The sequence below is a fragment of the Carlito syrichta genome, unplaced genomic scaffold (genome assembly GCF_000164805.1).
Source record: "Carlito syrichta isolate Samal-C Ts95f unplaced genomic scaffold, Tarsius_syrichta-2.0.1 Scaffold309813, whole genome shotgun sequence".
In the NCBI taxonomy this organism is placed as follows: Eukaryota; Metazoa; Chordata; class Mammalia; order Primates; family Tarsiidae; genus Carlito; species Carlito syrichta.
Window position 1 is genome coordinate 144,692 of NW_007253909.1, and position 12,636 is coordinate 157,327.

At 42.5% G+C, this 12,636-nt stretch overlaps 1 protein-coding gene across 1 annotated transcript in view; it reads right to left on the reverse strand.

Annotated features, from left to right (window-relative positions):
• SLC22A3 (solute carrier family 22 member 3) overlaps nucleotides 1–12,636 on the reverse strand; it is a 51,187-nt gene that overhangs the window by 8,843 nt on the left and 29,708 nt on the right. The window contains exons 5-7 of the mRNA XM_008067895.2: nucleotides 8,226–8,323; nucleotides 7,889–8,103; nucleotides 1,220–1,328 (exon numbers count right to left, since the gene is read on the reverse strand). Coding sequence (XP_008066086.1) covers nucleotides 1,220–1,328; nucleotides 7,889–8,103; nucleotides 8,226–8,323 — 422 coding nt within the window. The remainder of the gene's footprint in view (nucleotides 1–1,219; nucleotides 1,329–7,888; nucleotides 8,104–8,225; nucleotides 8,324–12,636) is intronic.

Here is a 12,636-nt window from a genome sequence, read left to right on the forward strand (position 1 = left end):
TCGCCTGCTGGGCTCCGGCGATCCTTCCGCCTCAGCCTTCCGAGTAGCCGGAATTACAGCTCAGCCTTCCGAGTAGCCGGAATTACAGGTGCGAGCTACCACGCCCGGCTAATTTTTTGATTTTATTGAGAGATGAGGTCTCGCCTGTCCAGGCGGGTCTCGAACCCGCGGGCTCAGGCAATCCACTCACCTCAGCCTCCCAAAGGCACAGGATTACAGGCTGAGCCACCGAGCCCGGCTTGCTTTCCATTTCTATAGTTTTTAACCTTGTAAGCGACCACTCTCAGGAACTCTTATCAAATCATTTTCATTCTGTACACTTCACAGTGAGGAAGTCCCCAGCCTGGGTGGAGAGGTCTTCATCCAGCAGGAGCTCACTCCACTGCCTGCTCTGTGACACTGCGTGACACTTTGGCATTCCTGTGTGACAGCCAAGTGTGCCCACAGAATACTTTCATGGCAGAGGAGGCCAATTTGCGCTAATCCGTGTACACAGTTTCATTCTGTCCTTCAGTAACTGCTGCTCACAGATGCAAGACCTGTAATACGGTCAGAAGAGAGACTGGGTCTTGCAGCAGTGGATGCTGATGAGGGCAGATTTGACCTACAAACTGAGCAAGTGCGCGAAGGGGTCATCTGGTTCCGAGTCTAGAGCCTGTTCACGAAAACCAGAGCTGTCTGGATGAGACATACTTCCATCACACAATGCAGCAGGCAGCAAGCAGAAGGCAGCTGTAACTCAAAGCATATCTTCTCTACTGGCTAGATTCAACCCAGGCTGATATACCACCAAGCTATGGAAGTATTTTATTTTATTATAGAGATATAGGGTACAAGTGAGAATTATCTACATAAGTAGACTGCATACAGGTGAAGTTTGGGCTTCCAACAGGACCTCTTGCCCTCTGGTGGCGGACCAGGTCCTGTTTGTGTTGTCACGTGTACCCTCCCTCCCTCCCTCCCTCCCTTCCTTCCTTCCTTCCCTCTCTCCCTCCCCAGCAGTGGCCAGTAACTGTCCATCCCTCCCTTGTGCTCGTGTGGCTATAATTCAGGTCCCACTTATGAGGGAGAACATGCGGTGTTCAGTTCTTTGTTCCTGTGATGGATTGCTTAGTATGATGGTCTCCAACAAGAAGTTATTTTACAGTGTTTAAGTCAACTTAAAACATTTGTCTATAAAGTTACTTAGGAGAAATCATAACACATATGTTGGAATTACCGTAATGTGGTTGGGTACAGCTCTGAATTTACCAAATAAACAATTTCAAAGGCTATGGTTATCCCTAATCTTCCCAGGGTAGCCACTGTGGTCCTCAGCCATGGTATCCCTGCAAACACAAAAAGTTTGGGAGGGAGGAGTTAGGAGTCTGATTCATTAACATTTTACAAAACAACAAAAGGCATTTGCTTATGTTCTGTAGCCATAAGCCTTTGCTAATTTTAAGCACAAATGATAGAGCATTTTTTTCCCCTTTTCTTTTTTTTTTTTTTTGAGTTGGGGTCTCACTCTGTTGCCCAGTCTGGAGTGCAGTGGCATGATTACGACTCACTGCAACCTCAACCTCCTGGGCTCAGGTGATTCTCCTGCCTCAGCCTCCCAAGTAGCTGAACTACAGGCATGTGCCACCATGCCCAGCTAAGTTTTTTTAAAATTTTTTTGTAGAGATGAGATCTTGCTATGTTGCCAAGGCTTATCTTGAACTCCTCGGCTCAAACAACCCTCCCACCTCAGCTTCCCAAAGTGCTGGGATTACAAGTGTGAAATACGGTGCCTGGCCAGAACCTTCCAATATTATAGCTAGATTTCAACAACAACCATCACCACCACCACCACCACCAGGAGGACAGCTAATATTTTAGTGTGCTCAATGCCTTTCTATGCAGAGTTGGATTCTAGAAGTACAATTCAAGAACTGTTTTTTGAGCAACCACTACATTGGAGCTCTGTCCAAGGCAGTGTCTTCCTGGAGAACCTGAAGACTCTGAACTTTTGTCCAGAAGGTAGTCTCCAACTGTGCCCTTGGACTACCACACTACCCCATTGATTACCCAACTCTCCTCTCTCTGTTCATACCCCATAGTCATGACACATGGAATAATAATTCCCTAACATGCCAGGAAAACTCCTCACATGGGCTGGTGATGGTTTCTAGAGAGTAGCAGGCTTTGAGGACCGGGACCTTTAGAAGGGGATATCTATTCTACTTGATAGCACTAAAACACGTGTCATTTATTGTCTTCCTTATCCCTAATCATGCTACTTCCTCCAAGAATCATCCAGAAAGAGCCAAATCCTTAGATGCTGGTTGGTACATCCATTTTAAAGTGAACTGTTTTAGGCCCTCTCTGTTTGTGAGAAGAAGCTCTCCTCTTCCCTAGTGGGAAATACCAAGTATTTACTATTAAATATTTTCTTTCTTTTGTATTTTAAGAACAGAGGTGCTAATAATTTCTTATTTTTATTTATTTTATATTTTATTATTATTATTTTTAATAGAGATGGGTCTCGCCATGTTGCCCAGGTTGGTCTCAAACTCCTGGGCTCAAGCAATCTTCCTATCTCGGTTCCCAAAGTGCTGGGGTTACAGGCATGAGCAACTGTGCCCAGACTCAAATTAACCAGTTTTACTCCAAAAAAATCAGTGCTCTAAACTCTTAAGAGTTGTGCAATTTATGTCATCTTTTCCCAGAGGATTTGGTGTGAGGACATACGCCTGCATGAACAAGACCACATCTGATCTCAAAGCACAGCTAAGGACACCCAGGTTAGCTCAGCTTTCATCTTTGAACATGAGACATTTACCTTATCACTCATACATGCTCACCCAGCACTAAATCATCCTTTCTTCTAAGAGAATTATCAAACCTTCCTGAATATATAGTTTTTCAGTAGAAAAATAGGCATGAATTAGGAGGATGAAATAAGAGAGTCAAGTTCCGAAGACACATGTGTGTTCTCTCTACAGAACAGTCAACAAACCAGAAACAGCAAAAACTCATTAAAGGAAACAACTACCCAGAGGACAAGCAGAGAAAAAAATGGTCCAAGAATCCATACCATTGTTGGGAGGCCTGAGTATACTACATTTGACAGTGAACTGGCCCAGGCCGTCCTGGTGTACTTGATGTTTTTCCCAAATGAGAACACCTGCAGCTGTCACACTGATGGTGACATCAGGGAAGAAGGAGGGTCAGAGCTGTGCTAATGCACTGGGCCACCATCTGTTCTGGCGCGGAATGAGTTGTCAACATGTATTTTACTTAGGCCTTACTTCTTACGGAGGCCAGGACCGGGCAATAGGAAATGCATTCCACCTCGTCTTTCAATGAGCAGGTGATGCTGGGAATGGGAATTGGGATCCATGGCCCAGATTCCTGGGTCTCAGCCTGATGGAGCAAGTTCCTGCTGCTCTGGGGCTGCTAAGGTGAAGGCCACCCACCACTGTGGAGATAATGTCATTATCTAGGTGAGGTGCTGGAGTCCTAAGTTTCTTTTTACTAAATCAAAGTTGCTCTCTAAGTAAGTTCCACTGATTGGTTCAATGACAACCCAAGTTTACAACTGAGGGTAGAACTGTTGGGTGGAAAGAAACAAACAAAAGCCAAGAGACCAGATTAAAACACACACTCACCCTGCACGAAAAACGTATGTGATTAACTCAGACAAATGACTAGTCAATTCAGTAAAATGTTCAGAAAATGCTGCCAAGGGATGTGGTCTCCCTCACAAGCTGACCGAGAGACTCCTCACTTTTTCCCAAGCAGCAGGGTTCAGAATCTAATGATAATAATAATAGGACATTGATTTTGTTGAACTGTGCACAAAAGAGAAGTCCCTAAGGCACTGCACTGCTCACTAACTAAAGAGTGAAAAGAAAACAACCAGTTAGGAAGTGTGAAGGATAATATATGCACACAAAAACTTTAGATCATTTCAGGAATATGCTAAATTCATTTGGGGTGGAGATGGGTATCTTTTGGTAGCAATGACAAAAAGGCAATGTAAAAATGAGTATTGAAACCGAGATAGTCTTCCACAGTTATAAGTGAATTTAGAGAAACAATGCCCCTCTCTGAATGAGGATTTGGTCAAGTTACTAGGGATTATTGGAAATAATACCTCTAATACTGAAGAACGAGTACAGGTTTTAAAATAAGCAAAATTTTGAATTTCCTCTGAATGTACTATCTGCTGAGTTCTTAAATTAATATGTAGTGAAAAGTCCTAATAGAAATGTGTAAATTAAAACACATGAACTTACTTTTCACTTAAAGAGAAATAAAAATAGAAGACAAGTTCATTTTAAAAAGACTTATCTAAACTGCAGGATGGTAGTCATCCTAAATCCACTCCAATTAAAGATGGCAGATAGGTATGGATAAAGAAAGCACTTTATTTTCCAGAATTTAATGAGAGTTCAGAGATGTGAGCTAGAAGCAGTGAGTCCTAGATGAGGATACAGCCAGAAAGACTATTCCTTTTTCCAGAATTTCACTCTTCAGACCATGAAAAGTTGGATTCAGCAGAGGGAAGGCCAGTTAAACTGTTTTCTGGGAGAGAATTTGAGGGATGATTTCTCCCAAGAGCTCATCAGCATTCAGCGCAGGGGCTGGTGACCTGCGGATGCTGTCGGGAAGGACTGAGAGGAAAAGCCTTTCTAATGCTAATTCACCAGTCCCAAGAGTCCAGTCCAAAAGCCTTTTTAACTTGGAAGGACTGCCAGCTCAAGGGAGGATCTTCTGCTAATATTTGGAAATCGCTTTAGGGATTTGAAACTTATTCTTGCCAGTCGGTCATGACCAACATATGACTATAAAAGCAGCCAAATCTGCAGAATATTGACATGAAATGTGCCTAGAATAAAAGCAATTGGTTTTTAGTCTTGCTGAGAGCAATTCTAAAGCTTCAATTGAGAAATCATACCTATAAAATAAAACAAATTAGACCAAGAAGAAAAGCCTATTCTTTGCCTTCTATTTTCTTTCTTTCCTTCTTTCCTTCCTTCCTTCCTCTTGCCCTCCCTCCCTCACTCCTTCCTTCTGTCTTTCTTTTTTTTCCCGAGTTGTAGTCTTACTCTGTCGCAGTGGCATGATCGTGGCTCACCACAGCCTCAGCCTCCTGGGCTCAAGTGATCCTCTCACCCTAGTGTGGGATTACAGGCGTGAGCCACTACACCTGGCCATTTGTCTTCTATTTTTCGGTATATAAAAATGTTCTCTACAAAACAACTTGAGTCCTACTCATGCTGCTTCAACTTTTGTTTGGACACACAGTCTGCATTGTTTTCTGGGGTCATGCTGAATGCCACCACATTAAAATCATCCCAATCAGTCTAAGGGCCAGAGAACATCCTCTAGGGTGAAGTATATGTCATGAAATGATGGGCCACGCTTAAATCCTTAATCTTTCTCTCCACATTCCTAGTTCCATCTGCCATAAGTATTTCATCCCTATTCCTCATGTGATAAGAACAGAAGCCCTCATCTTAGGGAACTGCGTTTTAAAATCAAACCCAGCAGGGTACAGTGGCTCACACCTACAATCTCTGCACTTTGGTAGGCTGAGGCAAGAGAATTGCCTGAACCCAGGAGTTGGAGTTCGAGACCAGCCTGACCAACTTGGCGATCGTCTCTAGAATAAATTAAAAAATTAGCTGGACATGGTGGTGCATGTCTGTAGTTCCAGCTACTTAGAAGGCTGAGGGTGAAGAATCACCTGAGCCCAGCAGGTCGAGGCTGCAGTGACCGTGACCATGCCATTGCACTCCAGCCTGGTGACAGAGTGAGACTCTGACTCAAATAATAATAATAAATTAAACCCAAAGTACCAACGTAAAATAGAACAGTGAAGTCACTCATGTTCTTGACATTTCACCTTTCTACTTAAATTGTGCATTTCCTGAAGGCAGAAATTGTGTTTATCTTGTTCACCTCTTTATCCTCCTCCTAATTTAGAGTTTATTAATGAATAGCTACCAGGAAGACATGTATTAATAGCTAGTTATCGCAACTCTCAGAATATGTTCACTCTGTGTAGCAAATTGAATAGCGCTGCCCAAAAGTCATGTCCACCTAGAGCCTCAGAATGGGACTATATTTGGAAATAAGGTTTTTACCGATGAAATGAGTTAATGAAACAAGGAGATAGAGAGGAGACTGTCCCGTAAATATGGGGAGGCAGAGACTAGAGTGATGACAAGGAATGCCAAGGATGGCTCACAACCACCAGAAGCTCAGAGAGAGAAATGGGCAGATCCTCCCTCGCAGCCTCTGGAAGTAACCAACCCTGGGACCCCTTAATGTCAGACTTCTAGCCTCCAGAACACTGAGAGTGTAAACTTTTGTTGGTTCAAGGCACTCAGCTTGTGGTACTTGATTACAGCAGTACCTAGGAAACTAACACACGTGAGGAAAACAGAAACAATGTAAATAAGCAGACTGTTTCTCATCAACCAGTCCAATATGTCAGAGGACTTGCACATCTTATGTGTGTGTGTTCTCAAAATTGGCATTTCTGTAATTTTATTAAAATAAGGTCTTCCTGATGTTTGGGGAATTCGTAAACCTTAAGCTCATCTGTAAATGGTTGACTGTTCTGACTTCTGCAGTCTTGTCTGTTTCTTTGCTGATCCTCAGTGGATTCTCAAAGAATGAACAACCTTTCTTGTGCAGACACAAAGGACAACCAGGGAAACCAGCTCTTAATCCCCGCTTCACACCCCTTGAACACGGAGATGATTAACATGCTCTGCTTCACACACTCCCTGGGATGTAAGGCCTTCCTCTCTCCACTCTCTGCTGTACTCTTACAGCAGCGATCACATGGGTAATGCTAACTATGTATCTGGGATCACCCACACCCTCTGCACCCCAGCCACAGTCATCAGGCTCTGAAAAACTGAACTCCGCAAGATCTCTGGAATGAAATCCCCCTCTTCTACCCATGCCTGACTGCCACCTCTTAATTCCTGCTCTCAGCATCTCTCTCTCCTTACAGCCATTGTCCGAACTGCTGCAGTTATGCTGAGCTCACGCCTCCTCCTCCCACCAAAATGTCCCAGGACCTGCCTGAGCTCCTGGCATAGCCTGGGTGGGGCCAGTCTTGCTGATGACCAACCATCTCTCAGGGCTCCTTGCCTGGATTGAAGTCAGTGCAAGGAAACTTTAGTCCGAACCCACAAAAGTGTTTCATACAAAGGAGGAACAATTCTCTACAAAGGGGGGACTCCCCAAAAAACCAGAATTATTTTTTGGAGGGTCGGCCCTTGTAGTACAGGTTTCCCCCATTAGATAAGTGTTCTAGGAACCCATTAGCCTCGGTGTACAAGCCAGCGTTGTTGTGAGAGGCTGCATTCGGCTTCAGTGAACTTTGTTGTTGTTGAAATTTTGTCAGTGCATTTGCCCATTTCATGATGGATGATTTATGAGCACACCTGCCTATGCCACACTAAGTGTTCAGCAGTTTGGGGCCCCAAATGGCATGACCTCCATGCCCTACCCTCCCTAATCACCTGATCTCACCCCAAGTGACTTTTTTTTTGGTTCCCAGGATGAAAAAGTCTTCAGAGGGAAACATTTTACCAGTGGAAGAGGTGAAACAAAAAATGGCAAAAGCACTAAAAGACATTAAAATCGACAAGTTCAAAAACTCTCTGAGCAGTGGGAAAAGGCATCTCTTTAGGTGGATTGCATCAGATGAAGAGTCCTTTGAAGGTGGCTGAAGTTTAAACATATAAGAATAAATACATGTTTTTTAATAAATATATTCTGGGTTTTTTTGGGGGGTCCCCCCTTATTTCCTAAGGACAGGCAGTTCCCTAGACTTGATTATTTTGATTTAAAATTTTTCAAGTTCTTTGTCTGCCAAACACATTTGGAGGATGATTACCTTCTGGTAAGAATGCAGTGACAAGGCATGCCACCCCAGCCACTATATTGCTTGCTGCAAAGGGGAGACGTCGTCCAACACGCTCGATGGTTAGTAAGATCAAGAGAGCTCCTGGCAGTTCCACAACTCCTGAGATGAAAAAGTCTATATAAAGGTTGCCTCCTATAATTCCCAGGCGCATGACAAGTCCTTGATATACCACAGCACTCGTAAACCTGTAGCAACATTGAAAGGCACCAGAGAAGAACAAGTAAGAAACAACTTCAACCTGATTTGAGGGAAAGGGCGCATTATAAATTTGGTACAAACTTTTAAATCCATCACGAGTCAAACTTACCAAGCAAACATAAGTATAAGTGTGCACTTCCTCATTTGGGGAGTTCTCACCAGATCTAAAAAGGATGGATTACTAACTTCCTCATCTGTAACAGTGATCTATATGAGAAAAGCAAATTTCAGTAGCAATATACAGCAAAAAACACCTGCATAGTATAGATTTGTCATTAACCAGATTCAAAGCCACAAAATCAAATAATCTTACTGAACTGACTAGGGTCTTTGGTGATTATATCTTAAAACATGAGAGTGAAAGGGCTTGTTCTCTGGTATTCTGAACAGCTCAATTTCACAAAAATAGGGCTGTTGCCTTGAGAATCATTCTTAGGATCATTGCAGTACTTTACATTAAGTTGCTCTGTGTGTCCCAGAGTAAAACACACGTTTATTAAATGGGGGGAAAATGAGAGCATGAGTAAAGTGGGTGGGAACCAACCAAGTGTTCCTTTCTGTATGAAATCCTCAAATCTTACTTTGACAAGCAGAGTAATGTCAGTCTAAGAGCTAATGCCGAAGGCATTATTTTGCCTGTGTCTTCTTACTAGAATCTAATATCTTTTTGATGCAGGAAAATTCAGCTCATCTCTACTTGACCATCCAATAAAGTTGATCTTTTCTTCAATTTTGATTTAAACATGTGTCCCTGACTTGCAGAATCTCACACTTCTGCTTGAAGGGCCCCTTATCTCCTCAGTCTGGACTTCGTCTCTTCTGGGTATCCTTCCTAACCTTAGAGAGAACTAACAGCTCCCTGATCTGCGTCTCCCCTCCTCAGACCTCTACCCTCACACCTGTACAGCTGCATTCCCTGTGGGTCTGGGGTTCTTGGGAGGCAGACGTCATGTTTTTGCATCCAGCAAAATGCCTGGTGTTCAGCAAACATTGCAATAACCGAATGCTAAAGTGAGAAGTCAAGTGCTTTGGCCATGTCTGTTCCTCAAAGTGATACCCTCAGTTTTTGTCCCCCTATTAAATGAGAACCCTGCCTCTTCAGGATGGAACCCTCTCTTCTGCTTGCTCAGCTCCAGATCTGGCCCAGATTGGATGGAAATCTAGGTAAATTCTCCCCAAGCCTTTGAACCAAGGTATCTCTACCAGTAGTCACAGGGATTTAACTTAGAGCAAATGCATACTGACAGCATCTCATCAATCACATATTCTAGACAGCAAATTCAATGGGTCATTCAAAGCTTGATATCTTGGACCTCTGTCTGCTCCAGGGAAAGTCACATACACAAAAGTAGACTGCAAAATGAATGTCTTCAGATCACATCTCCCAAACACACCCCTCCCCACCCCACATGCACAAGGGCTTCTCAATCTTGTATTTCTTCTATACCAAGACATATTTTTTTTTTCACATCTAACATCTCTCAAATTGGGATACATCTTAAACTGAACTGGTAAGAAAGCAACGCACCACAGTTTATACAGCTTTGTTTATTTTACTCAGCAGTACATAAAATGATAATGTGTGTGTCTTAAAATCAGTAATGTCTTAGAGTCAACGAAACATAGTTTCCATGACAATGCTCATGGAAGACACTAATTTCACCACCCAATCTTCCCTTCTCTTTTGATAACAGAATCCATGGAATTTTAGTGAGGCACACCAATGTCCAGTGAGGGACACTTTGTCTAGCTTCTCCTTCAACTACAGGTACCCTGTGACGAAGACCTCAGCGAAGCAGTTGCTGCAGATGTCAAGTAAGTGCTAGGTTCCATCCTTTAAAAAGGAATTCCATACAACCTATTTCGGGTGATGGGGATACAAGATAAATGGAACCCGGGCCCTAGACGCCGCAAGGAACAAAGCTGCCTCACAGACCTGGGCTGCTCACCTCTGGGTGGGCATGTTAGAGAGAAAAACTCTCTTCTCCTTTTTAAATATATTTTGGGGGTCTCTGTCTTTACTGCAAGTTGAGCTAGACCCTAACTAATACAATGTCGACTAAGTTGTTCCTTGAACTGCTCTTCTAAATTTTATGACCCCAGTGAGGAATTTTTCCTTATCTACCTTAATGGTTGCTGCTTCAAAGATAAGACAGAGATATCAGAGGTGAAAGATAAAAACTTGGTATATTACCACAATATATTATTACATGATTTGCTACCAAAATGCTTTCTACAATTAGTTTATATATATTACCACATTAAAATGACTGATCTCTGGGTGTATGTAATATTATATTTTGGGCTAAGTACTTTACATAGATTATTTTATTTAATTCTCATACAATCTCTATAAAGCTAGTATTTTTATTAATCATTTATAAACAATTAGAAACAAGACTTAAGGCACCAGGGATTAAAGAACAGGAAGGTAGCCAAGTGGTGGCTCACACCCCTAATCCTAGCACTTTGCGAGGCTGAGACAGGCGGATTGCTTGATCCTAGGAGTTCAAGATCAGTCTAGGCAACATAGGGAGACCTTGTCACCACAAAAAATCAAAAAATTAGCCAGGCATGGTGGCATGTGCCCGTAGTCCCAGCTACTTGAGAGGCTGAGGTGGGAGGATTACCTGAGTCTAGGAGCTCGAGGCTGTGGTGAGCTGTGATCATGCCACTGCACTCCAGCATGGGTGACTCCAGATTAAAATAATAATAATAATAAGTATACTTGTAGCAGTTCAGTAATAGTATTCATGAGGTAGTGGGATTATGATAGTTTTTATTTTCTTCTTTTCAGCCACAAATATTCTCTTAATTATTTTTGTGTGCCAGGTACAGTTACAAACATAACAAAAAATAGCTCACTTTTAAAGTCAAGGATTTAAGTTAGACATAGTGTACCTGATTGTATTATTTCCACTTTCTCTATCCTAACAAAACCCCCACTTGTCAGCCCATTCCACCCTCACCCACAAATTCATCAATTCATGTTCTCGGGGCAGCTAATTCTGCTTCCAGTTGTAGCGGGATGCCTGATCTAAGGGTAATTTTACCCTCTGTGCCAGTAACTGGGCATGTGACTCAATTTGATCCAATGAGAAATGGGCAGATGATCCAATTTGAGCCAATTGAAAAATGGGCAGGAAATGGGGAAGTCCTTCATGGCTCTTAAGTCAGAGGTTTCTGAGGGAATCTTTTTCCTCTCCCCTCAGGGAATAAGTGAGAAAATGGTGGGCACAGTTCTATCTTAGTGGCCATGAGAGAAAAAACCTTAAGACGAAGCTTCCCTGTCAGCAGAGTAGAGAGAGGGAAGAAAATCATAGTGTCATAAGATCGTTGAGACCCCCGTTTAGCCAGCCCTGAATGCTGCTGTAACTAGAATTCCAGACGCTTGAGCCAGTGAATGCCCCTATTGTCTGAGCCCATTTAACTTGGTTTTCTGTCACTTGTTGCCAAAAACAGAATTATCTGAAGAATCCAGATATTAATGCTTTTGCTTTAATAACTGAATATTTTAGGCAAAATATTTTGCAGTGAAGTTAAAAGAATGGCTTCAATATTCCAATTCACTCTGTAAAAATACTTGGTATCAGTATTAATTGCAAACTTCTAAGAGTTAGAACCAAGCGGTCATTTGATCTCTGCTTTGCCAGAGCACAAGTTTAATGCCTCATATATATGTTCTACCAAAAAAAAATACTAGGTGCTGATAACATATGAAAGGAATCAAGACCGTAAAACCAATCTTCCCTGTCCAGTGAGTGAAAGGATTAATAGTACTTTCAAGCAAGTACGTATTTTGTTGCATTTAAGGACAAATCCAGCTGGTCTTTGATTTACTAACATCTTCTGCACAGTGACGCAGATATTCTGAAAGACGACCCACTTTCCAGGCGTCCAAAGACCTTGAGAGACTAAAAGCCGTATCTTGGATGGACTTCATCCAGGAAACTCTTGGCAACTCCCAGGCTGTGGCGGCTGCAGATATTCTTCTTTTCAATAACTTCTAGCTCCGTAGTTGAGCTGATTTTCTGTTACCAAAGGGATACCACATTTTGCTTTATTTGAGTCAGATAAAAAAGAGCCAAAATGCTATTCCACATTTTGCAAAATCTGCTTGATTAATTTACTTGCAGCTCATTATATTTACATAGAACTTGCATACAATAAAGTTCAGCAATTTTAAGTGCACATTTTTCATGTGTTTTAACAAATGCATAGAGTCCCATGACATGGTACGGAATCTCTCCATGACCCTGAAAAGTATTCTTGTGTTTCCGTGAAGTCAGCCCCCGCCCCACACTTACCCTGAGCCCTGGCAACCCCAGATCTGCTTTTTTCTAGACTTTCATGGCCATAGAATCAGACAGTACACAACTGTCTTTTGTGTCTTGTTTGTCATTCCATTCTGTCATACTTTGAAGCCATCTAAGTGGGAAATGCTGGTTTTGATTTGGAGCAAAGGGAGGAATGGGAAAGCTCTGGGTAACATGTGTCTGGAGGCTCGTTGCCGAACGATG